Source organism: Ascidiella aspersa, chromosome 2 (assembly GCF_963924565.1).
Source record: "Ascidiella aspersa chromosome 2, kaAscAspe10.2, whole genome shotgun sequence".
Classification (NCBI taxonomy): Eukaryota; Metazoa; Chordata; class Ascidiacea; order Phlebobranchia; family Ascidiidae; genus Ascidiella; species Ascidiella aspersa.
In genome coordinates this window covers 32,193,762-32,220,120 of record NC_139448.1, presented here as the reverse complement: position 1 = coordinate 32,220,120, position 26,359 = coordinate 32,193,762, and the positions used below count along the sequence as shown (strand labels likewise).

General features: G+C 37.7%; 1 protein-coding gene across 1 annotated transcript; it reads left to right on the top strand.

Annotated features, from left to right (window-relative positions):
• The first annotated feature begins 608 nt into the window (after positions 1-608).
• On the top strand, positions 609-16,746 carry LOC146164957 (haloacid dehalogenase-like hydrolase domain-containing 5). Its single transcript, XM_083381831.1, has 9 exons — positions 609-826; positions 969-1,172; positions 1,290-1,493; positions 1,833-2,047; positions 10,119-10,307; positions 12,241-12,316; positions 12,912-13,013; positions 13,594-13,689; positions 15,095-16,746. The coding sequence occupies exons 1-9, from the start codon at positions 719-721 to the stop codon at positions 15,248-15,250; spliced, it is 1,350 nt and encodes a 449-aa protein (XP_083237957.1). The 5' UTR covers positions 609-718; the 3' UTR covers positions 15,251-16,746.
• Positions 16,747-26,359: the final 9,613 nt, after the last annotated feature.

The following is a 26,359-nucleotide window of genomic DNA, read 5'->3' as shown; positions in this document are numbered from 1 at the left end:
CGCAGACCATTGGCCTTCGAAGCGAAGTTTTTGCGCTCGCGCCTCCTACGTAATAAAGAGACACACAGCTGATTTCCCTTGACGCTGATTGGGCGACAGACTAAGGGGTGTTGCCTGACTACAATAAAGGCTATTGCCGGTCGATCGAGCCAGAACAGCGAAAAAGAAAACCGCTGTCTCTTTTGTAATTCGTCAAAATATTTTGTTTTAAGTATGCTAGCCGGGTTAGGTCAAGTCGTTCAGACATAGAACTTGTCAAGGTTTGAGTCATTTCGGTGTGTTGAGTCGATGTAGGCCTACCTTGTATTTGATTTTGATTTGGTCAATTGACGAATTACGCAATCAGGTTGGCTGAGTCATATTGCGTCATATATTTTTTGGTTTTGACCTGTTTTAAAGTGATTATTTTGCTGTGAGTATTAAAGGTAGTCTAGGTTACCAAAATATGTACAAAACTCAGTCAAGATAGTTATTGTTATTACGAAATCAAGGTTTTGTTTTGCTACTGTAGAAAATTACCCTTTCAAGGCAGTTTGAGTATAAATTTTTACACTTGATTTTCGCCGTTAAACGGCTAATAAATGTAAAATTGTTTTTAATACAGGTGGCAAGATAAAAAGCACAAATGCTGTGATTAGTTTATGTTTGTTTGTTTTGGACTAGTCTGCTAGCTATATTTCCTGTTGGGTTTTAAACAGCATTTTAACTAACTGTCAACATGTCATCTTCAACTCTTCTAAAACTCTACTTTAACTCTCAACATCTCACAAGAAAGTCCATACTATGCTCCACTGTGCAAAGTAAATGTATTTCGACTTATAACAAGGTAAACTATTCTTAGTTTAAAACTAGGAAGTGTTCTGTTTGTACATTATCTTAACTGAAAAAATATATATTATATATAAATGTTTAAAATATGCATCAAGCCACAATTTTTAAGTAAGTAACTAAGTACATTATGTTTGTAGGAACCAAATTTTGGCTTACTTTTTGATATTGACGGCGTTTTATTGCGAGGAAAAAAAGCCATACCAGCTGCTAAAACTGCCTTCCGTGAACGGCTTGTAAACAAAAAAGGAAAATTTACAGTTCCCACTGTTTTTGTCACCAATGCTGGAAATGCGTTGGCAAAAACAAAGGCCGAACAACTGTCAAATCTGCTAGAGGTTGAGGTAAGAAAAATGGTGTTCTGCTAAAAAAACAAGATTTATTTTAATTCGAGTGAATTCAGATGCAAATTGCCAGTTATTAAACCTAAATAATTTAAATTAATTTTAATGTTACTACAGATTCCCCATGAGGCAGTAATGATGTCCCACAGTCCATTGCGCATGTTCTCCGAGTACCATGACAAATGTGTCCTGCTATCGGGTCAAGGTCCAGTAGAACAAATTGCGAAGCGCATTGGTTTTTCAAACACCATCACCATTGACCAAATAAGGTCATCCTTTCCCAACCTTGATATGGTAGATCATCAGAGAAGACCAAAGCTGGTACGATATGTTGTGATCCAGTTTAACTAAAACAACTACCTGATGTCAGTTTATGTGGATTTCCCCCCCTTTTTTTTTTAAAGGACAAACCCTTTGCTTAGGTTAGATATTCATAAGAAAAACTTTTTAGCAAGGTTATTAGTTAAGTATAAAACAAATTTGGTGACGACTGAGTGTTTTAAGTCAAAAAAGTAACAATATGCGAATTACTACCTTTCTATACTCAATTTATTAAGGGCTTCTTTTTTTAAATTGGGAGAAATGAACAATTATACACTTTATTCTTAAGTAAAAAAGTGGTAACAAAGTGTTGGAGCCCAATTTTTAATTTTCTTATAGCTGCCGCATGCCTCGATGGACACTTTCCCGAGGATCGAAGCGATTGTTCTCTTCGGCGAGCCGGTGAGATGGGAGACAAACCTCCAGCTGATCATAGATGTCCTCCGAACCCATGGATCGCTTAGCGACCCGATTTCGCAGCACACTGACAGCCATGTTCCCATTCTTGCCTGCAATATGGACCTGATGTGGATGTCAGAAAGTCACATGCCTAGGTTGGTTTGCTAAACAGCAGTGCGATGTCAAACTGCTCTTGTTTTAATAACGAGAAATATATTAGCCAAATAAGGTTTCAAGACAGTTGTGAAATCTAATTTAGGTCATTATGTGCAACCTTTTCCCCAAAAATATTTTTTATCCAAATGTTGTTTTTCTTTACTTCTTTTAGTCAACTGTACTGAACTTATTCCAAAATTTACTTTTGCTTATATTTAGAATCATTATTAGGATTTTACAAAAGAGTGGAGGTGATATATTTTGATTACCGCTTGATTTGAATAGTTCCCAGCAGTCCATTAATAAACCGCCATGGTGTTTTGAAGTAAATTTAAAATGCTAATTCCTGGCATACAGTAGCTATACCTTTCTGCAAGGTTACAAGTTAATTTACCCTGAAGAAGATTGCCTGAATAGGTAATCGAAACGAGGGCACAGAATAAATATTTGTCAGAAGAACCCTCTTTAAAATTGATATAATGCCTGGCAGCAACAGTATATCATACAGTAGCTAGTTGGACTACACTGTAATTGTGTGCTTGCAAGATGCGAAAACTTTCACACATTGCTGACAACTCACGTATACACGATTGTACACTGTTTCGGATCAGCAATAGCGTCTTTATTTGATATCTCACTCTCCCATAGCACCGTTGGCAGTGTTCTTAATGTAGATGAGAAATGGGCTGTCATCTCCCTGTTAAAATGCCGCCTGGAAGTTTACAATAAACTGTCGTTTTCGGCATCCGAAATGCGAATATGAATCGCAAACTTCCATGCGTTCAGCTTGCAGAAGCTGTCTGTAAATGATCGATTTCCGTGAATCACAACAGTGCGTCACATGTGGCTACGTTAGCGGCGGAAACCTGTCACTGATTGCGGTTGCAATACCCAGAGCAGAATGCGTAGCAATTAATTCCCTGATTGTTTTAAAACGAATCAACATTTTTTTCACTATTTTTGAACAATTTGTTGAGCTACTCGATTATAAAGCCCGAAATTGACATGAAAGATGCATGTAAAATTTATGCAAATGTTGGTTAAAATTCTTACCAAATCATAGAATACTTTTGCATTATACATTTGAGACTGGGATTGGTGGCCGCTTAGAAAATTAACTATTTCGACAAATTTAAAAAAAATTCCAACCGTCAGATCCCTGCTGTATTTACAGAAGTAGGCTAAATTTAATGAGACCGTTGCAGGCCCTTTAAACACCTTAAAAAACAGTCATTATGTATAAAAAAGGTAGACTAATATAAAATGGGAAATCAGTCCCACGTATCCTAATTGTAATCAGCCGTGTGAATTTGCAAAAGGGAAATATACCAACGGCTCACAGCACCAAACCAATAAACGAGCCGCCAATGTGATTTCCATAACAGACCGGTAGCAGATCAATTTCGCTTCTTTCGTCTTTAGCCGGCTTGTGAATTATTGATCGAAACCCGGCATATCGATTTCATTTCGTAGCTATTTCGGTCGTCGCCTCGTGTGTCTGTAGCGGTTTACATATTGCCCTAAGATAAGATCCCTATGGTGCCGGCAAGTCGTCTTGGTTAATTACAAAGGCCAGTAATTGTCCTGGAAATACCCAGCCTTCATGCTGAATTTATATAGTTGTTTTTGTGTTTTTGTTGACGGATTTGGCATTTGTGTTGACCACTTGTTTGTTTAATGCTTGGAAAATATTCTATATTTTATTTTCATAACCAGGGTATTGAAGCCTTACGACAAGAAATCCAGCGATTTATTAGGCTTGTAAAAATAATATTTTAGTAACTGCCGAAATTCACGTTATCGGTTTAAAGACGTACCAGTCAATTAACATGACTTTGTTGAATCGCCCTAAATTTTAATCACAATTTGTGGTGATTTTAGCCGGTGTCAGTTTTGAAGTGTCACTGCCACCTGGCCCACTAGTAAAGCCACTTAAAACCGTTCTACTGCGATCTCATTATGTCCATATTAGCGCTGTGGTCGTCAACCAATACGCTATGTGTAACAGCGGCCTTGTTGATCGGCTGGTGTCATTCAATGACGCAACCCACTATTGTGACGCGACAGTCTGCTGACCAAGTGACGTAACACGCATTTCAGCCAATCAAATCCGGTGCCTGGTGAAAGGCTGCTCAAAAACTCTCCAGCGCTGTTTTAATTTTAGCCCGATATGCTGTTTTCGCCGGGAAAGCGTTCGACTTCTATTGTCTCGCTCGGGAAAGCTGTATGACGTCACAGTGTCCATTGTGTGCAAATATTGGAGTCAGATCGTTCGGGGGAATTCGTCGAATTGGTCTAGGATAGATTCCCCTAGTTCCAATGCCTTGCTTTTGACAAGCGAACTTAAAGTGTTATGTTGTGACACCCGCATGTTGTTGACAGCTGGTATTGAATTAAGCATATTGGGTCAGTTCATATGGCCTCTTTATAAATTGCCTTGCGCATTTTTTCGTTTTTTGCACTATCAAATCGGCCTGCTACCTTTTTCCAGAATGCTTCATCTTTAAAAATACTGACCTGCCATTAAAAAATAGCAGCGTTTTGTAATAAAATCTCCATTTGTAATCGCTTGCCTTAAGATTCTATGATCACTTATAGAAAATCGCGTAAACAAACCACCAGATAAAATCAGTCTTGCGAACAAAAGGAGAATGATGGCATCTTACGATATGCATAAGAACCATGCAATTAACTTCATTTGTTAGAATAACAAGTTCTCCGTTAAAGTGCACATGCACAAATGTCTTATGCAGTTCGAAGTCAACTATGCAATTATTTCCATTTGCCCATCTCGCAAAACATGGTAGACAACTCAAATGACCTGCGTGATTGACAATAATGGCTGAGGAAACATGTCAGGTTGTCCGCAATGCATCTGGTCGATTTGGCATTTTGTCGATACCCAGGTTAATTAAATGCACAATCAACGCAGAAACCTTGAGGTTCAATATTTTTTCCGCCTTTCTAATGAGGCTAACCTGTCTTGCATGACCTCAGGCTGCTAGTCGTATCTTGTTGTTCGGAAAGTGTCACTTCAAGCATTGAGGCATTGAGCTTTGCCAACATGGTGTTGCAATACAGTGTTGTTGGTCAAGGCGACGGACCTCGTGACAAAAAATAGCCTCACGAGTATCACGTTTGTTGATTTGCTGAGCCAAGTGAGCCTTAAAAACAACCATCAAACACACCATCGAAAGTACTTGGCATTCTATATATCAGGAACTAAAGACTAATTTGATATTCTGATCCTTTGTTTAACTCGGGTTTTAACTTTCAGTTTTATTGTTCATTTGAGAAAAATGACCTACGATCGAGAATTTTGCTGAAACACAGTAGTTCCCCCTAAATCAATTTAATGCTGCCATATGAATAATATAAGCAGAAACAACAACAAAAAGTCTGAAAAGTGTAAAACATTTTATCGAAATGGTCATAAAATAGTACCCTGAACGACCGAACTAAAAGATACTTTATAAAAACAAAGTTTTGCAAGAAAATTTTAAGTTTACTGGCAGCATGATAGTTTGTTATCGAACTACTTTCATCAATTTGTCAAAATTTGTTCCCACCTACCAAGTATTTGTGGATTAAGTAATTTAGTTGTCATGCAATATCACGCCTTGTCGCTGGACAGATTGGATTTTGATCTTTCGATACATGTTGACTTTGTACTGTGTCACGTGATGTCCCTGTGACCTCGAACGACCTAGAAAGAGACGAGTGACAATTCTGCGAAGCTGCTTTATATCGATTTTTTTCGGTCAACACGGCATGACTTGATGTTAAACAAGGCAGAAGTCAAAATGGCGAAAAGTCAATAAATAAGGATCCTTGAAAAAGAGAGTTTAAAATGGACTCTTTATAAATATATACAGATTTAATAATAAATATGTGTTCATCTTAATCTGGAAGTTAGGCTGTAGCTTTTGGCTACATTTTTCTAAACAAAAATAAGTTTGCAAGAAGCTCTACTGCGATTTTTTTCAAAGCAAATTGAGTGATGTGATTTACTTTTAATGCACGGTAAACCGATTTCTACTAGAACTGGAAACGGCAAACCGGTTAGTTGACTTTTTTCTTGGATGAGGCTCACTTGCGATCGACAACGCATCTTGCAAACGCTCTTTTAATGACCAGTAGCGCGTTTCGTGAACTTTAGTAAACCCGGAGGGGGTGTGTATGGCGTGGCGCCTTTTTGGTAAATCACGACTTTTGTGCCCTTTTGGCTGTAAAGCGTTTCTTCGTCATTTACATACCTGAAACCAGGCCAAAATATGTCGTCATTTAACAAACAGCGCTAAGTTGCAAGGGCAAATAACATTTTCTTTGCAAGACACCCATAATTTCAAATTTAACGCCAACATTGCCACCGGATAGGAAATGAAAAAGCCCGTAGGTGTAAATTACCCTAATAGAGGGTCTGGGATAAATGCAATTTTCGCGCCTATGTGTACATTAAAGAAGTTTATCGAAACTAACTCGCGGGTCATGTAAGTTAAAAATAGCAGGACACACTCCTTAAGTTGATAGCGCCGACAAGACACGGCGCGTGATTGGCCTAAGCGGGGGCGTGTCGTGACGCGTGGGTGCCTACGTGATAGAAAAAGGGGGTGTTGCCGTCAGACCGACCAAGCATCAACTTTTGGCCGTAAGCCACTTCAAACAGGGCCAGGCTGCATTGTTAAGCCAGTGGGCCGTTTTGGGTGGCCTTATTTTCGAAGGCCTGTTTGGGATTTGATATTGGGCGGTTAGTCACGGACGGTGGGGTGCACGCTATGTTGTTTGCAGGATTTTGCTGACGCCGCCGCAACTGTTGGCTTTAAAGGATTCGCGAAAATACTTGTTTTTCGCAGGGCAACACTGACTCGAGTTCTTGCAACCTTCCGTTGCAAAGCTCTCGCGAGAAAACACTTCGCGAGATTTTCGACTTGTTTGTTTGATGTTTTCCTAGCCGCAGTTTGAGTTCTCGCAACCTTTCTCTCTATCTCGGTGAAAAGTCTCGGGAAAGAAAGCCAGTTGAACCGTTTCGAGTTGAATATACCCTTAAGTTATGATAAATTTAAAAATAATCCTTGTGTTTGATTAAGCTATCCAGCTCCATATCTTGTTTGTTCCGAGAAACTTTAACAAAATGTTATTTTTTTATCGTGAATATTAATATTCAACCGTTGTAACCATGCATCGTTTAGCATTTTACATCCAAATTTCCATCGATTTAAACTGCAGGATATATTCTTTACCACAAGTCGTTGCTCCTAGATAATTTGAACCAGCATCGGAAATTAATTTTCGTTCCAAAATCATAACTAAGTTGGACACCCGGCCATTGGCAATCAACGTCCACAAACAGCGAATAGTATTTACGTCAGAGATCCAAAACCTTCAAGCGTTACTCATAGCAGCTTCAGCTATTCACACATTTGCTTGCGGTCAGCGTGTTTACCGGTCCCTGCTTGTTTACCGCTAGTGTTTTATTGGGCGGAATCCAATACTGATTGTGTTGTTCGCACCCCCGTTAAAATTTGCGCGATTGCTGTTATTGCAATCGGGCTGTGGCTATTCGCAATAACAAGTTCTCTGGGAGCTTGAACTGAATAAACCGACGTTGCACTGCCCACGCAACTCGTTTAACACGAATAGGAAAGCGGAAAATGTCAAACGTACTGGTCTCGTAAAGTTTTGGCTTCCATTGTGCTGTTCATCCAAGCCGTTTCCACATAAAAATGTTAGGAAACCGTTCCATATGTTTGGTGATGCTACCATAGCAGTGCTGTGTTTAAGCACAAACTACTGTTTGAGAACCTTTAGTTAAGCCTGTTTAATTTCTTGGTCATCTTTTTCCGTATGTTTACGTGATAGAAATGCGATAAACACGGAATATGGCAAAGGCTAATTGCTCTTCTTCTATCTTATGGACGCTTTAATTGGGAAAATTGGGAACTGATTTCTTTGTAAGCTTAAAGTGAAAAAAAAATAAGAAGGCCATCGCTGACAAATTTCAATTTCAATAAAACGAACCAAGTCGTCCTATTACTTCCGCAATTTTATCCAAATCTAAAGCAGAACCAATCTCAACAAATGTAAACTATTAAAACTACTGCAGTTACCGCAGTCGGCGACCCAACCAAATAAAACGGCGACCCATGGGTTGAGAAGCACTACCGTAAAAAGTCGCTAGATCGAAAGCCGAAAGTGCTATCAGACACAGGGACACATAAAGCCGACAAAACTGCGGTAACAGCGGCGCTTCCCGCACCCGGTGTTGCTCTGCTGATCGATGGGTGTCTTGTGATGTGCGCTCTTTAAAGGAACTCGTCCGATTAGTCGTCTCACGCGCCTCCCGTTCTGAAGGCAAAGGGAAGGGGAACATCCTCTTAGATTTGTTGCCGGCGCTTATGTGAGGCCATCGACAAACGGTTTCGACGCGACAGTAGTGGTACAACGTATTACCTTTGTATGATCCTGCATGGAATCAATCTGGTTTTCTAACAAAAACACTAATATAGAGTTTGCAAAAGTGCAGTGACGCACGGTTTTGTCAAGGCAACGAGATGTCTTACAGTCGTGACCTTCTCGATCTAATTTGCTTACTTTTACTTTTTTTCCTTATGGTCGAGCTGGTTGAATGATAAAGCAGGTTAATGTCGAATAAAGGCGTGTTTTTGTACAGTGCACCTTACTTCAACAAAGAAAATCGCGAATCGCGGTTATAAATTGATATAACTCGCGCACGGGGGGCATACGGCGCGGCACTGTGCGCAATAACTCAGTTAAACTCGGTTATAAAAGTATACAACAACCGCACCGCTTACATCTGCAGGTCGGGGCACGACAGTTTAAACTTTTCAAAAAATTACAGCCTTTAAAATTGTGAAATTCAGACAACGAAACGCGCAGTTATAAATTATTGGGGAGGGGACACAATACACGGAAAGACATATAGTCGGAAAACCTCGTCAAAAATATAACAACCGTATACACTTCCATTTCTGTACACATTGTCAAGCAAAGGAATTTAGGCAATGGTAAAGTCACGAAAGCATATTGCACACAGGACGTACTTTTTCCGCACAGTGCGAAGCAATAACCAAGTCATAAAACTAAATATCAAAGCTCGCGCTTTTAATTTAAACTCCTGGTTCGGTGGCACTGTACAATGGCACACGAAAAATGTTACGCCATCTCTATACGCGATAACCTATCAAGAAAATTATGGGTAATAAATTGCGGCAACTCTAATACATTATAAAACTAATACCAAGTCGTAAAATTAGTTCAGCTCGCGGTTTCAATTGGCGGTTTGTGAACCCTGATGGTCCATGAAAAAATAATGGGTCAATGTAACAATCCGTTGGCTGATAAATTGTATTAGCAACCAAACACTTCGCTCCGGGATTTATTGATAATGACGAGTTTGAATAAGTACAGATTTAAATGTTAAATTATTTTTCTGTGTTTTTTTCAATTTAAAAATCCGATGAGATTCATCTAAGGAAATCAGTGCGATACATTTAACCAAATGGTCCTCGAGCTGAAACACAAAATTATCCCAAATTTTGCTGACACTGGTTTGATAATGGTATTTATTGTACCTATTTTTTAATCTTTTCCTTTTTTTAAAACCGATGGTTACATGTCACGAAATCATGCAATACATTTTGACCCAGTGGCTTTCAAAGTGGAACCAAAAAATCTTACAAAGTCTGTGAGACAGGTTCAAAACGTTGTATTCACTGAATATACTGTTGCTGCCAGGTATTGTTTCAAAAGTAGGATATATACCAGACAAACAGTAAAGAAAGAAAATCGTGTCCATTGTAGTTTGCTATATACATATATAAGTATATATATTGCTTTGGCTGTAGTGAAGAAGATTGCCCGAATAGTTGGTCAAAACGTTGGTACTTTGATAAAATTTTGCCAGAAGAAAAAATTATACAACTGTTGTATTCATTGTAGTGTTATTTTTTGTAATTTTCCTTTATTGAAATGCGAAAAAGGAAACAAAGCAATTTGCCAGTTAAACAGATAAAACCACCGATTTAACCGTACACCCTTTTAAATCTCCAGGTTCGGCCATGGCACCTTCATGCACTGTCTCGAAGCAGTTTACGAAAAGCACGTCGGCCGACCACTCAGCTACACAGCACTGATGGGAAAGCCGAGCGAGATCACGTACATGTACGCCGAGCAGCTGATACGCAAGCAGTCGGCCAGGATGGGCCTTAGCGCGCCAGTCAAGACGCTCTACGCCATAGGGTAAGTGGGCGTGTGTTCTTTGTTAGATTTCCTATGCTTTCGCTTGCTGCGTTGGGCGATGTACGTATGGCTTAAGTTCGTTGAGCACTGGTGCTAGACCCGACAAATTGACCTTCAAATGGTGTTATATTTATCAGCAAGGCAGCCTAATTCTGTAAGATCTACATGACTGGTGCTAGACCCGGCGAATTGACTTATAAAAAATCTATCTACATAACTGGTACTAGATCCGGCAAATTGACCTTTAAAATGTGTTACGTACATAAGCAAGGCAGCCTAATACAGTAAGATCTACATTACTGGTGCTAGACCCGGCAAATTATCTTTCAAAATGTGTTATATGAATCAGCAAGGCAGCTCAATTCTTTAAGTTTTGTCCTGACTTAAATGGACAATAAATATTCCAAGCTGGTGCCTAGGCATTGGTAAAAAATACGGTGAAAAAGTAAATTTAGGCTCATATTCACTGAGGAATAAAGTATACTCTACTCTTTTGATACCGAAAGATTGCGAATGTTTGTTTAAAGAGCAACAATTTGAAGTTGCTTTTATTTGGAAACTAGTTTTTTTTAAGAAGTAAAGATAACACAACATTGCCTTAGGACATGGTTCTTCTGTTTATCCGGCAAAGGTTTAGCCATTGTCGTCAGCAATCTCCATGTTGTGATGATTTTTGTTCGTTTTTGCGTCGGATTAAGTTGTTTGCGACGATGGCAGCATGGCCGACCTTCAGTAAAAGTCGCAATGTGCTACTTAGAGCCGACCACGCCCCCAAATGCGCTTTTGTTCGTTTCGAGGCACCACGTTCGACTATGTTTAATGCTTTGAACCGTGACACTGCTCTTTTTTATTGCGTGACGTCATTACATGGCACTTTTTAGTGGTGTTAGGTGCAATTGAATGACTTGTTATACCGTGTTAAATAATTTACAAGCACACAGAGTTTCAACTATATGTTTTTAATTGTGGATGGTCGCATTATAAATATATATTTGCCTCTTTGATTCTTCCGCGAGCAAACACGGTAAAATGTGGACAATGTTCTATAAAAAGACAACAAAACAATCGTCTGACCAACCGAAACTTTAACTAGGCCAGATTGAGAAGAAGACGTGAAAAGTACAGTTAAAAAAAGGTTATCTAACTTTCTAAAATACAGTTTCGCAAATTCTTTTGTAGCCTAGAAAGGGTTCGACAGTTCCAGTCTATTGAACCAAGTAATATCCCTTATTTACTGTCCCTAAGTGGCGGTCACAGTCGAGACGCCTTCAATTTAAATCGCCCTTGCGTCTACTCATCTCCCGTTATTTTAGCCCGAGGCTGGTGAATAGGTCTGAAATTTTGTGGCGGGGTCAGTGGGTTCGCGACGTTTTCTTATAAGTCAAACCAACCTTAAACAACGTATAGCGACTTGGAAACGTCTGGGGATACCTTTCAAAGGCGAAACCGTATACGTTTCTATTTTATTCTCATATTTTTAGTTTTTTGTATGTATAATATTCACAACCTACACAACAACCCAAATAAAGTTTATCGTTATGGAGAAAATAGAAACAATTTTACAAGTCATCGCAGTAACGTTTTTAACATTATCTTACGCATTGATTAGACCAGGGTGGTTCAATATTTATAGGTTCTATTTTCCCACTACGTTTTGCGTGTTGGTGACACAGTATGCAACACAGGTGCTTTTAAATAACCGTCTGTTGTTTAAAATTTTATTTTAAACAACAATGTTCCGCGGACTTGGGCTTCACCATCCTGTTCTATAGACATCAGCCTGTAAGTTGTACACTATACAGTAAACAGACCTAAAAATTAAAAAGAGTTTCTGCTGCGATTGTACGCAAATTTTACACAGCTTTCCAGCAGACACGCGTTGTCAGTACATTAAAACACTCTAAAAATAACGCGTTTAATTCTATTTCCACAGTGACAATCCCATGGCCGACATTTACGGCGCAAACCTCTACAATAAAAGGCTCAAGGCCGAGAGAGAAGTAAAGCAGGTGAGAAAATCTCTATTCCTTGTCGTTTGTTTTCATTCCTTCTGTGATTTTCATTTGGTGTTAGTTATTTTTGCCTGGTTGTACAAATGCGCCATTTGGCTATAGTTTATGGATCTCATTTACTATTCTTTCGATTTTAGTTCTTACTGCGGGCTATACTTGTTTACTTTTTGCAATTACCAGTAATGCAAAACGTAAGTTTTTGGTAATTACAGTAAAAAAGTACGGATAGTCTTGCCTTCAAAACGCGTTAATCTACAATGGTCCAGATTTCCGAAATAATCGTAGCAAATGCAAATAGTCATCGGTAAAACGGAATTTCTTTAACCAATGAAATTTTATAAAAAAGGTAATATTAATTATGCTATCAAGCAGACTAACAAACCATCTTGTTGTCGTATCACTGTCAAAATCATCTCCAAAAGATGTAAATTACCCCTAATTGACCAAAGTTCATTCTGAAGACTCATGTTCGCCGACAAGCGGACTATGCAAACGTACGCCCTTGCCGCCGGGTGGCGCACTTGATGTTGTCGTCCGTCTATTTGAGTTCTTTACTTAACCCTCATTGATTTTTGTGCATGGTTTTGTTTAGAGACAAGCGTCTAACGAACCTTCGGCGTCGACTCGCTCCCAGCCGTGGAAAAAGGTCCACGCCGGCATCCGTAGCATTACAACAGCCGCGTCGCAAAACGATGTAATTGTCTTGTTGTTCTTGTTCTTGTCGATTTGTTGTTTTAGAATTTTAGAATTGCACGCCGAAAGAACGACCTATTCGTAAAAAAAATGATTAATTTTATTTCAATTTTCAAGTTTTCCCAAAAAATGGGTAAAGGTTAATGTAAGCTAGAATAAAAATGCATTAGTGCCTTTTTTTATTTTGAAAACAGTTGTGTAAAAAGCCAAGTAAATGTGCAAAAGGTCGGCCACCGATAAAACAAAGAGTCAACAGAAATTATCATCTCTTTTAATACTTACATTTAATTATGCATACAAATATATTTTAAACCGCGCATGCCTAAATTCCTTTCCATTTAACAGTGGACATTCACACAAGAATCAACTAAAATCACCTACTATCCGCAAAACATAGCTTTCTTATTTGGCATGAAATTGTATTCGGCAAAGATGTGAATTCGCACCTTACCGTTTTAAACGCATTGATGTACAGTGTCAACAGTATCGCCATGAAATTACCCGACAAACTATCCCCGAATTAAGCTGAATTGACCACAGAACCACTTCGCATTTTTCAAATCGATCCGTTTGATTTTCAGACTGTGACGACACAAACGAATGCGCCTGAGGAAGGTAACGTGCAGTCTTGCCACTCGGTGTTGGTCTGCACCGGAGTCTACTCACCACAACCCGGGGTAAGTAATCAGCACTGGCGATGCCACAAGAACCTAAGCATAATACGTGTGCACGGTCAAATAACGAGTACCTTTTAAGCACAGTACAACCAGTGGTGGGATTCAATTTTTTTGTCAGCCGGTTCTATCACAAAAGTCATATATTTTAGGCGGTTCTGTTACAAAAAGTCATATTTTCCGGGGAAATAGTTAAAGTAGTTGGAAAAACAGGATGCAACCCCAGGTTTAAGCGAATGTTGCGAACTACGAACCGGCTGACACACTAAAAAGCAGCAGTCGTCTCATAACTTGTACTTATGACGCAACAATTAAATTTTCAGACAACGAATCACAAAAAAATTGCTACAATTCAAAAAATTAACACAATGAATGACTGTTACATGCGACCTAAAACAACAATTTTACAAGTCATCGCAGTAACGTTTTTAACATTATCGTACGCATTGATTTGACCTGGTTGGTCCAGTATTTCTAGATTCTATGGCCCAAATGCGTTTTTCATGTTGGTAACCCACTATAAAACACAAGTGCTTTTAAAAAAAAATAAAAAAATAAAAAACAGGATGCAACCCCAGGTTTAAGCGAATGTTGCGAACTACGAACCAGGACTATTAATTTTTGCAAATTCAAAACCAAAATCTACCATAACACCTTTAAAATGAACCATTTGAAGGTAGAACTTTATTGTTCATCCCCATACTATTGCCAAGTATTTTAATTATGTTATAGCTACATCTTTAAAACGACAGGCTTCTAGGTGCAAACTACATAACTGTAAAGTCGTCTCAAAAGTGTAAATGAACCAAATTCTGTTTGACCAGTGTGTTTCCCAACCTTATTCGCGGCGACTCAACTATTAGGCGTAACTGTTACATCAAAGCTTTGTCGATTCAATTTTCCTCAGTAATTTTTTTTTTGCAAGTAGACAAAACATAAGACATCAGCTTTGGTAAGTTCAATTTTATCAATATGAGTTCGCATTTCTTTCGCAATTGTCTTAAAATTTTGGAGAAATCCTGCTCGGGACCAAATTCAATAAGTCCAACCGAATAAAACCACTTCAGTCAGTGAACAAAACAAACCAAACGGCGATCCAAATTTGGGTCGTGACCAGTGTTTTTTTTAAGGTGTTTTGGGGGACCGAAACGGCCCCCCAAATTTTGAACTTTTTGGTATTTAAATGAAACACTTGCGGTCTCTTAAAACTACTTAGCGGTCACCTAAACCAAACCTAAAAAAAAACTGGTCGTGACCCATGGGTTAAGAAACCCAGAACTATAGGCTTACTATAAATGTTTGAAAGCTTTTCAAAAAAAATCAATTTCTTTCTCTAGTAACTTCTCAGTCTAAAAACCTTCGAAAAATACCAGCAATATGCGTTAAATCTTCGCGTAACTTTTCGCAGGAGAGTCCTTACCAAATCCCGCCCGTCTTCCACGGACCTCGCGACATGGAGTTCGACGTCAGCCTCTGCATGCCTTCTTACATCACAAAGGACGCCAACGCGGCGCTTGACGTCATCTTCGACATCGAGAACTTCGGCGGCGAGTCGGTGCAATAGCCTCGGACCGATTTTCGTGGCCGTTTCGAAAGGGGCCGGCCTTGTTTTTTCGCCTTTTCATGTAAAACAATATAATGGAAGGTTTGTTGTCGTTTCACAGCCGCTTAAAAAATTGGGCGAAATTAATTAAAGGTCCGGGTTGTGTATGTAGGCTGCCAAGTTGTTTCGACTGCTTCGAAAAGGCCAGGCCCTCCGTTTTATGCCTTTGGTATCTATTTTAAACCGCTGAAAATTTAAGTCCAATTAAAAAACGGCCAATTGTTAACGAGAGGTTTTATAGGAAGTTAAACTGCCTATTCCTTCAACCCGACTAGATTGCGTGGCTTTTGGGCTGGTGCTTTTCGAACTCCGGTTCGCTCTTTTTGAAGCGGCCATTTGTAGTTCCGATAACATCCTCACAAAAAAATCGAACTTTGTTGCTGTTTTGATGTGTTCTTCTTCTTCTTCCAAGATATTTTTCTTTTTTGTTGTTTTTTCTTTAAGAGTCTTTAATTTTCGTCGTCCGATTTTTCGGTTTTTATCTTATGTCGTTGCACGGTGAATCCAAAGATACTTTATGGGTTGTGTACGTGCTTTAATTTTGTCCTTTTTGTTATTTTGCTTGTTGTACGGAAGTATTTGTCGCCGACCGTTTTCGACGCTCAAGTTCCACAGGTCGCGGGTTCGACTCGCCAAAGATTAAGGCGTTAAATTATCGTTGCGAGTCTTTGCTAAGTTTCGTTGAAAATTAAAGAACTGCTTTAGGTTCGAAATCAAGAAATCTTGCAAGACCAAACAACCTTAAGAGTTGGCTTTACTTTGTCGAAACCTTAACTTATTTCGCTACATTTAATTTATTGACTGTTGCGACACCACGAATACACAAAGATCGCCCACCTCAATGCTACGTACACTGGCCGTTTGGCAAAAACATACGTTACCCGGTATATTGTTGTACAACAGTAATGCCGCCATGCAATAGCGCGCGAAATTGCAGCTTCTTTGAATATTTTATCGATAAAATTGTCGCCTGTCTGATAAATCAGGGCCTCTGCGAGGAACCTTACCAATAGTGAGTGTATTTCTTTTTAAAATCGATGCCCCCGTTTCTGTCACCCCAAAAAATGCCCCATCCCTTAATCTGGGTAAAATTAACCCCCTAAACGTGTTATCCAAGTGATGTGCGTTCGTACGTCCTACATGTTGCTTTTCATTCTTTACGGAATCCTAGTATTGTTTACACACTGGTGTTGTTGTTTTTCAAACCCGAGACAACTGCTGTATTTGTTACGTCACAGTGACGTTATTCGCTGATTGTTTTTTATTATTTTCACTTATTTGCCAGTTGTCGTTTTTAGCTGCTGCCGCAAACAACGATACGCTCGCAGTTTTTTAGCGTTTAGGACAATTTCTAGCGTGTGGTTCTCGTTCTGTTAATCGATTTCGTTTTTCTCTCGTCTGCTTTGCGTTGACATTATGCTTCGTGGAAACCAAAATATTAAACTAAGAGCACCGGGCTTGTTTGGTTCGAAGGTTAAGCAGTATACACAATAGGTATCTCTATGAAAAAAGTCTTACAAAATAACTCGTGTCCAAGTCGAGACATTTATATAAAAAACATGACGTCGAAATCTTCGTTATTGCGAGTCGAGTAATCGATATTCAAATACAATAAAAAATTCTTGACTAATCCTATCCTGAACAACTAGAAAAAACGACACATGTAAACAAGAAAAATGTCTTACGTACAACCATTTTAAATAACCAGATTTTAAACTTAATGTAATGAGACCCGTTAGTTGGGTGACTACCTTCAGTCGTTACAACACTGCTGTTGTGTTAAAATAGCAGTGTTTCGCTCTCAAACTTAACATTTGGAAATATTTTTCCGTAATTAACCCTCGGTAAAAGTGGGTTGGCTAACGAGGTAAAAAAGGTACTGCAAAGCACAAGAAAAACCTTAGGCCTAAAATAGTAGAGCCAAAAAAGGATGAGAACTGTCAAACACAAGGAAGACCTCAAGCATAACATAGTTTAGCCAACACGTCACATGATATAAGTATTTTATATCAATAGAGTTGGCAGTTAAGCATTGTAGATAACATTTGTTTGATAAGCAAATAAACTTTAGCTCGCAGTATCAAGTAGTTCCAATGTTCTACTTGTGAGAAATCGAACATATGTCAAATGTGAACAAGGTTACGCTGGGCTGAAAGGGCTGAGGAGATTTTAAATGTGACACCCGTTTAATCAATCGTGCTAATTAATTATTTAATTGTCTCTTTTGTCCGAAGTTTTAAATGAAGTTAAACCACAATAATTTTCTACTTCGGGATGTAAAGCATAACAAAATCTCTCTTTTTTGTGTAGAAAACAATGCTCATAAAGTTGAATACCAACCACTTTACAACAAAAAGCATCAAGCAAAATGAAGCTGTAGTTGGTATACTGTGAAAACAGAAATGTTATTAAACGTACAATGACTGTTTTAGTCTCCACTTGCGGTCTGTAAACATTAAGCTAAGGGCCCCATTGCTAAATTTGGAAACTGTTCCCGTTAACCATTGGCTCAAACGCAATTATTGACATTGGATGTCGAAGACATATAGGCTATAGTTGGTCGGGTATAACATTTTATTTCATTTATAGTTTTGCAATTTAGTAAGGTGTCAAGATGTTTGTGTTTCTTTTCTACGTCCTAATGCTTCTCCACGGAGCTTTTACGATTGAAATTGACAGTGCGGAAATGTGCACAACCGCAAGAGACAAGGAAAACTCAGTATCAGGTATAGTCGTAGGCATACGAAGCCAATGTTATTCAAAATCTGGCGCTTTATTCTGATTTGTGAATTGTGAATAGCAAAACAAAATATTTTATTAAATAATTATAAAGAAAAGATATGGGAAATTTGAAGTTCTTAAATGATAATAACTATCTGCAAATCTAAAATTACCTTTTTTTATTAGCCGACCATCGACAACAGATCCCAAAATACTGTTCTGTAATTGTATAATTTTTTTTTTCCAATCCAACAAAACCGTAAGGCTACATGTTCAAGTCGGTTAACAATTTAAAAGTCATTGATATACGAAATGAACATCAACATTCATAACATTGACTGTGACTTAAAAGCCATGTAAATATGACAAGGGATAGATGCAAGATTTTTGTTTGGTGGGATGGGTCATGAAATATGTTTCAGAGGTGGCGTCACAAAGTTACATCAAAGCGTGATGTTGTAATAAGGTTATCTTGAGAATTCAACAATTTTTTCTCCATTTTGTTAAAGTTGTATTTTGGAGAGGTGTTACCTCTAATACAAAATCTACATTACAAAGTTGGTATCCTCATTTTTAAGGGCAGGCTACGATAAAAGGGGCAAGGTTGTCTACTTCTTGTTTTAATTTGCTTTTATCAACCTAATTTTCTTCGATGATTTTCAGAAAATATTTGCCAGCTCAGTCAAAAAGTGGAAGAACTTGATGAGGCTGTAAGCCGACTGGCGCACCAACCAGCTACACAAACTACAAGTAAGTGGTTACAGATCATAAATAAAATGAAAAAAAGAAAAAAAAGTACTATTAAAAGCCTGATTAAACCATTTATGTTTAGTCATTTTCCATACAGTTATACGCATTGATACTTTTGGCAGATTGTAGCGGAGTTCGGTATTCGTTCCCTCGTAAACAACAGATCGAAGATTACGTACGACTTCGAACGTACTTCCCTCGACTCTCGGCTGCCACCATGTGTACATGGGTCAAACTTGCAGATATGACGCAACACAAAGATCATTCGATTTCAACTATTATTAGCTACGCAACGGAATTGCACAACAACATATTTGTGTTCTATAAAGTGCACTCAAAAAACATTTTGGAACTTATAATCAATCAGAAAGCAATTCAGTTTGAATATTTATTGCCTGCCATAGGGAGGTAAGTAGATATAATACAAGATAAGCCAATAATTAATATGAAGATTTGAAAAAAAAGTTCGCTCTAGACTCACCTATGCTTATGGTTTGACACCGACATAAATATTGTTGGACTTTACGTCAATGGATTGGAACACAGTATGTTTGGTTATGAAGGTGGGCCAATATCAGGAGGTGGAAGTCTAATAATTGGTCAGGAACAAGACAGTGTCGGGGGGAGTTTCCATAGTCACCAATCCTTAAGGTAGGCCTAACGCTTGATTAAACAATGACCTGCTGCAATTTAAGCGAAATACGAAATACTGTGATCAAAACTTTTTGACTCAGGCTTTCGTTTAATCAACACCAAATTATCATGTTAGATGATTATAATGACTCCTTAACGTTATGGGTCAAGTTTTAATATAACATTCTCGCCGAGAATTAATGTTAAATTTTAACTTTGCGAAAGGATCTGTAAAATCCGCCCGCCAATGTAAATCATCCGACCGCAACTTCCTTATAAACCAGGCAGAGGCCGTGAATCTTGTAGTTTGTTTTTAGCCTACAAGAGAAGTCATATCCTGTAACGAATGTATCAATGAAATGTTTCACCAAATTAATATATTTTATTGCGCTTCGCAAGGATTTATTGCGTCTTTTAAATATGCTGAACATTAATTTATAATTATACCTTAACTAGATTAACAATTCTTATCGTGTTTTCCTAAAATTTGTTTATTACACCTTTTCATTGTGATCATGGATGGCCTTTTCATTGTGAATTTTAAACCACATTTTATACCAACAAATTCTAGGTTCGCCGCTTTTCAACGGTTGTCATACTATAATGTGTATAAGCTTCACGTTTTAACAACAAAATTGTCAGAAAACTTTATTACCATATCACCCTATTCTGGTATCTTTGAAAAAATTGTTAACTGGCAAAATTTGTACTTTAAGTTCTCTCGCACCTTTTACATTCAGATATAATTCAAAATTTTATTTTACAGTGGAACCATCAGCAATTTAGCATTTTATCCCCGTGTCCTTACTTCGCTGGAAATTTTCAAGATGGCGCAGTTGTGCGAGTGTCCGGCTGATCAAATCGTCCACATGTCATTGGACCGTGTCGAGCTTTGGGGTGAAGCAAACTACGAAATTCTGAAGGGATGTCCGACTATGTAAAATCAATTTCCATTTACCGAACATTTCGTAATTAAAGTGGAGTTATTATAACGAATAATTTTTCCAGATGTACATTATAGTAAAGAAATAAAAAATCATTCTTGGTGCAAGTGTTGTTTTGTACAACAACTAAAAGCGCTTATTGCCTTTGTACTGCAAGGTTTTAAATTTACATGGACATTATATCTAACGATAAAGGGTTGGAAAAGGCTACCCTTTTGGATGCTTCCTGAGGACGCCATAGAGTACATTTTTTAACAAGAAGCTTACTTTTGCTTCTATTTTTATTTTGAAATAAAAAAATCTGTTTACACGTAAAACTTCTACTAAACTTTCATTTACAAATATTGCACTACCACTCAATATGCTACCGTTCTAATAAACAGCAACATCGCACTGTTAAAGTTTCGATTTTGATAAGTTTTTGTCAAGTCAAATAAAGCTTTTAGTTTTTTTTTATTTGATTTGTGTAGGCAGTATTAAATGATTTTTTATTATCAGCTAAAACTGACTCTGCATATAAATTGCAATAATTACAATAAACAAAAAATTGCAATAAAAAAACAATTTGGTTATTGTGTTGTGCTTTAGCACTTCTACCGTCGGTTTAACCTTTATTGTGATTTCGAGATTATTCTGACTAGAATTAGGAATTAGTCCAGTTCGGTCTTATTCCGAACTTTGGTTTATTCCGACGATGATTTTATTCATATTCTCTCATATTGCTGGTATCCGGCTGTTTGTCGTTTCTCGTTCCTTAACGTGGACAGTAAAGCATTAATAAGCACACGAGTTTAATTAACAATTCACTTCACAAAGATTCAGTGATCCAACTTGTGAGAAATCGTGTCAAATGCTAACAAGGCTGCTAAACAAAACGGCGTGATGGAATTTTAACGAGACAGGTTCTAGGGCAGACCTTGGCAACATATCGGCCCGCGGCCCGCCAGGTACTTTAACCCGGCCCGCGGCTTAGTTTACTTAAAATACATAAGCCGAGCGAAAACATGGGGGATTTCTACATGTTTCGTTGTATCGTGAACACTATTTCTGTTTCAAAGACTAAAATGAATTTGTTTTTCGAGCTTCGCGCGAATCTTTTCTGTATTTTTTTTAGTTTTGGGCATCTTTACAGACGAAAAGCGACCTCTGCACTGTGGCACTCTCTCCAACAAAAGTTTAACGAACTTAGCCTTATTAGGATATACATATTTTTGCGCTGCTTTCGAATGTATCCCTCTTTGAAATATGAACGAAATACCAGCCGTTTTCTAAACTCTAAAACATACAAAATCACGTTTGTCAGCCTAATTTATAGTTAATGTTATGTTGTGTGTTTCTTCCGATTTATATCGTCTTTGCAATATGGCAATTGTACTACAAGTAACACATCGGTAACTTAAAGCCTCAAAAGCCCCAAAAAACACTGTAAGGTTTTGTAAGAAATTTTTACGAAGCCTATTTAACCTTAATTTTTCAGTCAACTTGTCCCACAACTTGATAAACGCCAATATATCAAGCAATGTACATTTTTTTATCTGTGCTTAACGTCCCCCTCTATGTCTAAATAAAATTTGCATTTTAAAACGATTTGCGAGTCAGTAATAAGGTTATACTGTATAGTCGCATTTTTTTCTTTCTGTTAAATTCGACTTAATTTTACCTTTGCGCACAACTCCTAACGTAATAGCAACTTCGTTAGCTTATTTGTTTTTTTAGCGTCAGAGTATATGACGTCATATTACGTGAATTTGAGATCCTCTTTTTTGACCCGGCCCGCCACAACATTTTGAGTTTCTCATGTGACTCGCGGTTAAAAATAATTGCCCACCCCTGTTCTAGGGAATAACACAATGTTATTTTCACATTAAAGTCAATGGGGTAAAAGGCAAATTGGCTTAGACTGTTGTTTAAATGGCGACTGAACACAATTACAATGCGATGTTTTCCTGCTCGTTGCAACGTTTTATAAATATACGGGAACAATATGGCTGCTTTACATTTTTAAGGGTAAAATATGTGGTGAAGTGGTACATCTTCAGTAAAGCACAACTTCTCATTGGTAAAGTTTTCTTTTCATATATTTTTTGGTCATATAAAATCTGTAGCTACTTTTCTCATTTGTGTTATTCTTTCTTTAACATTTTTATAAAAAGCGAAATAATCTTGCAATACACAATTTCTTTTTAACGTCATTTTTCGGCAAAAATTTTTAAGTCATATCAAACAGTTCCAACATGAAACATGTGAGAAATCGAGCAGATGCCAAGTGCAAACAATGTTGTTGATCTAAAGGAGCACATTGAACTTTAATAAGACGTGCCATAGGGAATATTACAACATGTTGTTTTCACGTTGACGTTAATGTGGTACAAGGCTACTGGGCGCATCAGGAAAGCCAAACAATTGTCAAATTTTAATGATAAGACACACTCCAATTAAAAGCGCTAATTGCCTTTTTGTTGCAACGTTTTACATTTACATGGGCATTATAGCTAGCGATAAAGAGTTAGAAAATCTACGCGTTTTCGATGCTTCCTTAAGACATCAGAGAGTTTATTTTTTAACAAGAAGCTTACTTTTGCTTCTATTTTTATTTTGTATAAAAAAATCTTTTTACAAAGTAAGACCTCTAATCTTGCATTTACAAATATCGCGGTCCCACTTCTCAATGCGCAATAATAAACAGCAACATCGTAATGTTAAAGTTAGGTCATAAACAGGTTTTTAAATGTTTTTTATTTGTTTTGTGTGAGTAGTTTTTAATCATTTTATTAGCAGTATAAACTACATGGCGCAAAAAAGCGAACTAATGTTGCAATAAACAATTTAGCGTTGTGTTGTGGTTGAAAATTTATGTATATTTGTCGGTCGGATAAACGTTCTTATTTTCATCGGTTTAAGGTATTATTCCGATTTCGACATTATTTTGAGTATTATTAGGTCCATTTTGGTCTTTTTTCGAACTGTGGTTGATTCCGACGATGATGTTATTCTAAATTCGCTCATATTACTGGTATCCGGTTGTATGTCATTTCTATTTTCTTGGCGTTGACATTGTAGCAGTGTCAGCACATTTTAGTTTAATTAACAATTCTCCTTGACGGAATATTACGCGGTTCCAGCCAGGGCTAGGGAGCCACCGTAAAATAGCATTAGCTCCGGCTCCAGCTCCGGAGCTATCAGGCAATTATTAAATGGCTCCGGCTCCAGCTCCGAAGTCGTAAAACTCAATCCTTGGGCTCCGGCTCCAGCTCCAGAGCCATCAAACACTTATTTAATGGCAAGTTTTAAAAATTGCTTTAGGCTAAATAACGTTGGAGATGGAACAAAATATATTATTTCTTAGCTTTGGTACCACAAATTGAAAAATGGCTCCAGCTACACAAAAATAATAAAAAGGGCTCCGGCTCCGGCTCCAGCTCCACAAAAAAAAATAACAATGGCTCCGGCTCCGGCTCTGGCTCCAGAGAAAATGCTTAGCTCCGGGCTCCGGGCTCCAGCTCCGGCTCCCCAGCCCTGGTTCCAGCCATCCAACTTGTGCGAAATCGAGCACATGTGAAATGCTAACAATGTTGCTTAACCAAGGACGTAACAATGTTGTTTTCACATTAAAGCATAACAAGTGTTTTAATTCCCACCGTTGGATAAATATTATTCGCTAACTTCCTAACCGGCACGGTGGCCATATTCCCACGACATTCAAATTTAATAAATTACATGAGGTGTCAAAGTCTATAAAAGGTGTTCGCCTTTGTACTAAATTCATTATATCTAGTTTTACCAAAAAAAAAAACAAGATGCTTTTGTATCTCATGCTCTTCCTGATGTTGCTCCAAGAACCTTCCCGACCGAAATTAACACTGCGGAAATATGTACAACCGCAAGTAACAACGAAAATGCTATATCAGGTAAAAAACTTATTTTTATTTGTCCTATTTTTTTACAAACTATTAAATGGCGTTAAATTGTTTGAAATACGATAAACTTCTAGGAAATCTAAATAATATTTTTTTGATAGGGCAACGGCGACCAATATTGTTTTTAATAAATACACATAATTATCTTTTTTCTTTAAAACGACGCCATACATTTTAGATCAGTTTTTTACAGTCATAGATATATTAATAACATTGGTTTGGGCTTAAAGGTCATGTACGTATGAACAGACTTAGGTCAATTGCTTCGCAACTGGAAGTGCTAATTTATCAAAAAACCTGTCCATATTTGGTTAAATATAAAACAGGAATGCCGACAATATTTTTTTGGTAGCTCATCTTTAGTAGAAACTTTCCAAATGTTACCAACCATACGACTTACTAAAACCTCCAACCGTTATGCTTCATAGTAACGGCTCTTCTTTTCGACCGAATTTGATCGCCGCGTTGAAAATAGGGCTCGTTTTTCGACCATTTTGAGCAGCTTTCTGTGCCGCTACGAAAACCGCAAGGACTTTTATAATTTGTTCATTTGTGTTGCTTGGCGATTTTCAAAACTACCATAGGCTTTTGTTAAACTCTTTGGTGGGGTACAGGTTTTTTAACAGAGGCATTGTCCTTTAACTTTATCCTAAGACTAAACAAAGGCAAATTGATTCGATGATTCAGGGCAAATTTTCGTTTTTCGCAACGCTCAACGTGTCATCGTCTTAGCGGAGAAGCTGAAATGTTTTAACAACACCTATTTTTTGTAAGAGGAAGCAAAAGGTTCACAATGTATGAATCAGGGTTGCCTAAAAAAATTGTAAAAAAAAAATTAAAGACATCCAAAAAACGTTTTACTCTTGTAGTAAGAAAGCTACTATTTAATGAAACACGTTAAAAAATAAAGCATCTCTGGAATATACTGAATAGGAGTCAATTTATTATGGAATGTTATTGTATTTTTACTTTAATCTAATAAGGCCAAGCAAAGGCAAATCGCCTCGATGTTTTTCAGGTAATGTTTGCCAACTCGGTCAAAAAGTGAAAGAAATCGACGAGGCTGTTAACGAACTGGCGACCAATCAGCTACACCAGCAACTACAAGTAAGCGAGACTAGTTTACCAAAATAAATAATTTGTAAGTAATAAATATTTATTGTCATTAACATTTAACTTTGCACTCGAATTTATATCAAGTTTTTTTCACGCTTGGTTGTTACGCACTACTTTATTTTGACAGGCTGTAGACGAGTCCGCTATATGTTCCCACGTGAGAAGCAGATAGAAGATTACGTGCGACTTCGCTCGTACTTCCCACAGCTCTCTGCTGCCACCATATGTACTTGGGTCAAAATTGATCATAAAAATGATGATGTTTCGAATATAATTAGCTATGCAACCGATCAGGATCAAAATAAATTTATAGTACAACAATCATACTATAACAAGGATGAATTGCTAGTTGTGATCCAAGGTTTAGTTTTAAGGTTTGACTATTCCTTACCGTTACAAATTGAGGTAGGTTGAGTGTATATTTTAATATAAAATTAGATACGAAGGCAAAGTAGATATACCTAAAAACAAATTTAATCCCAGACCCACCTTTGCATTGCATATGGTTCGACTCCGACAGAGACTCTGTTGGAATTTACGTCAACGGCTTGGAACAATATTTCCATAATAGTTATACCTTTGGACCAATATTGGGGGGCGGGAGTCTAGTACTTGGTCAGGAGCAAGACATCGTCGGAGGCAGCTTTGATGAAAGACAATCATTAAGGCAAAAAACTTTAATTTACTCAACGTAATTTAATTTACTTTAGGTAAAAACTATTCAAACGTTTTCACTACAATTCATGCTTCTAATATGGACAACTCAGAACTGAAGCATTTGAACAGATTAAACAGTTACAGCAAAACATTTTTTTCGTATTTTTGTACAGTTAAAAGATTACAAAATTTTGTTTCACAGTGGATCTATCAGCAACATGGCAATCTATCCACGCGTCCTTACTTCGCTGGAAATCCTCAAGATGGCGCAATTGAGCGAGTGTCCGGTCGATCAAATCGTCCACATGCCAATAGACCGTGTCGAAATGATG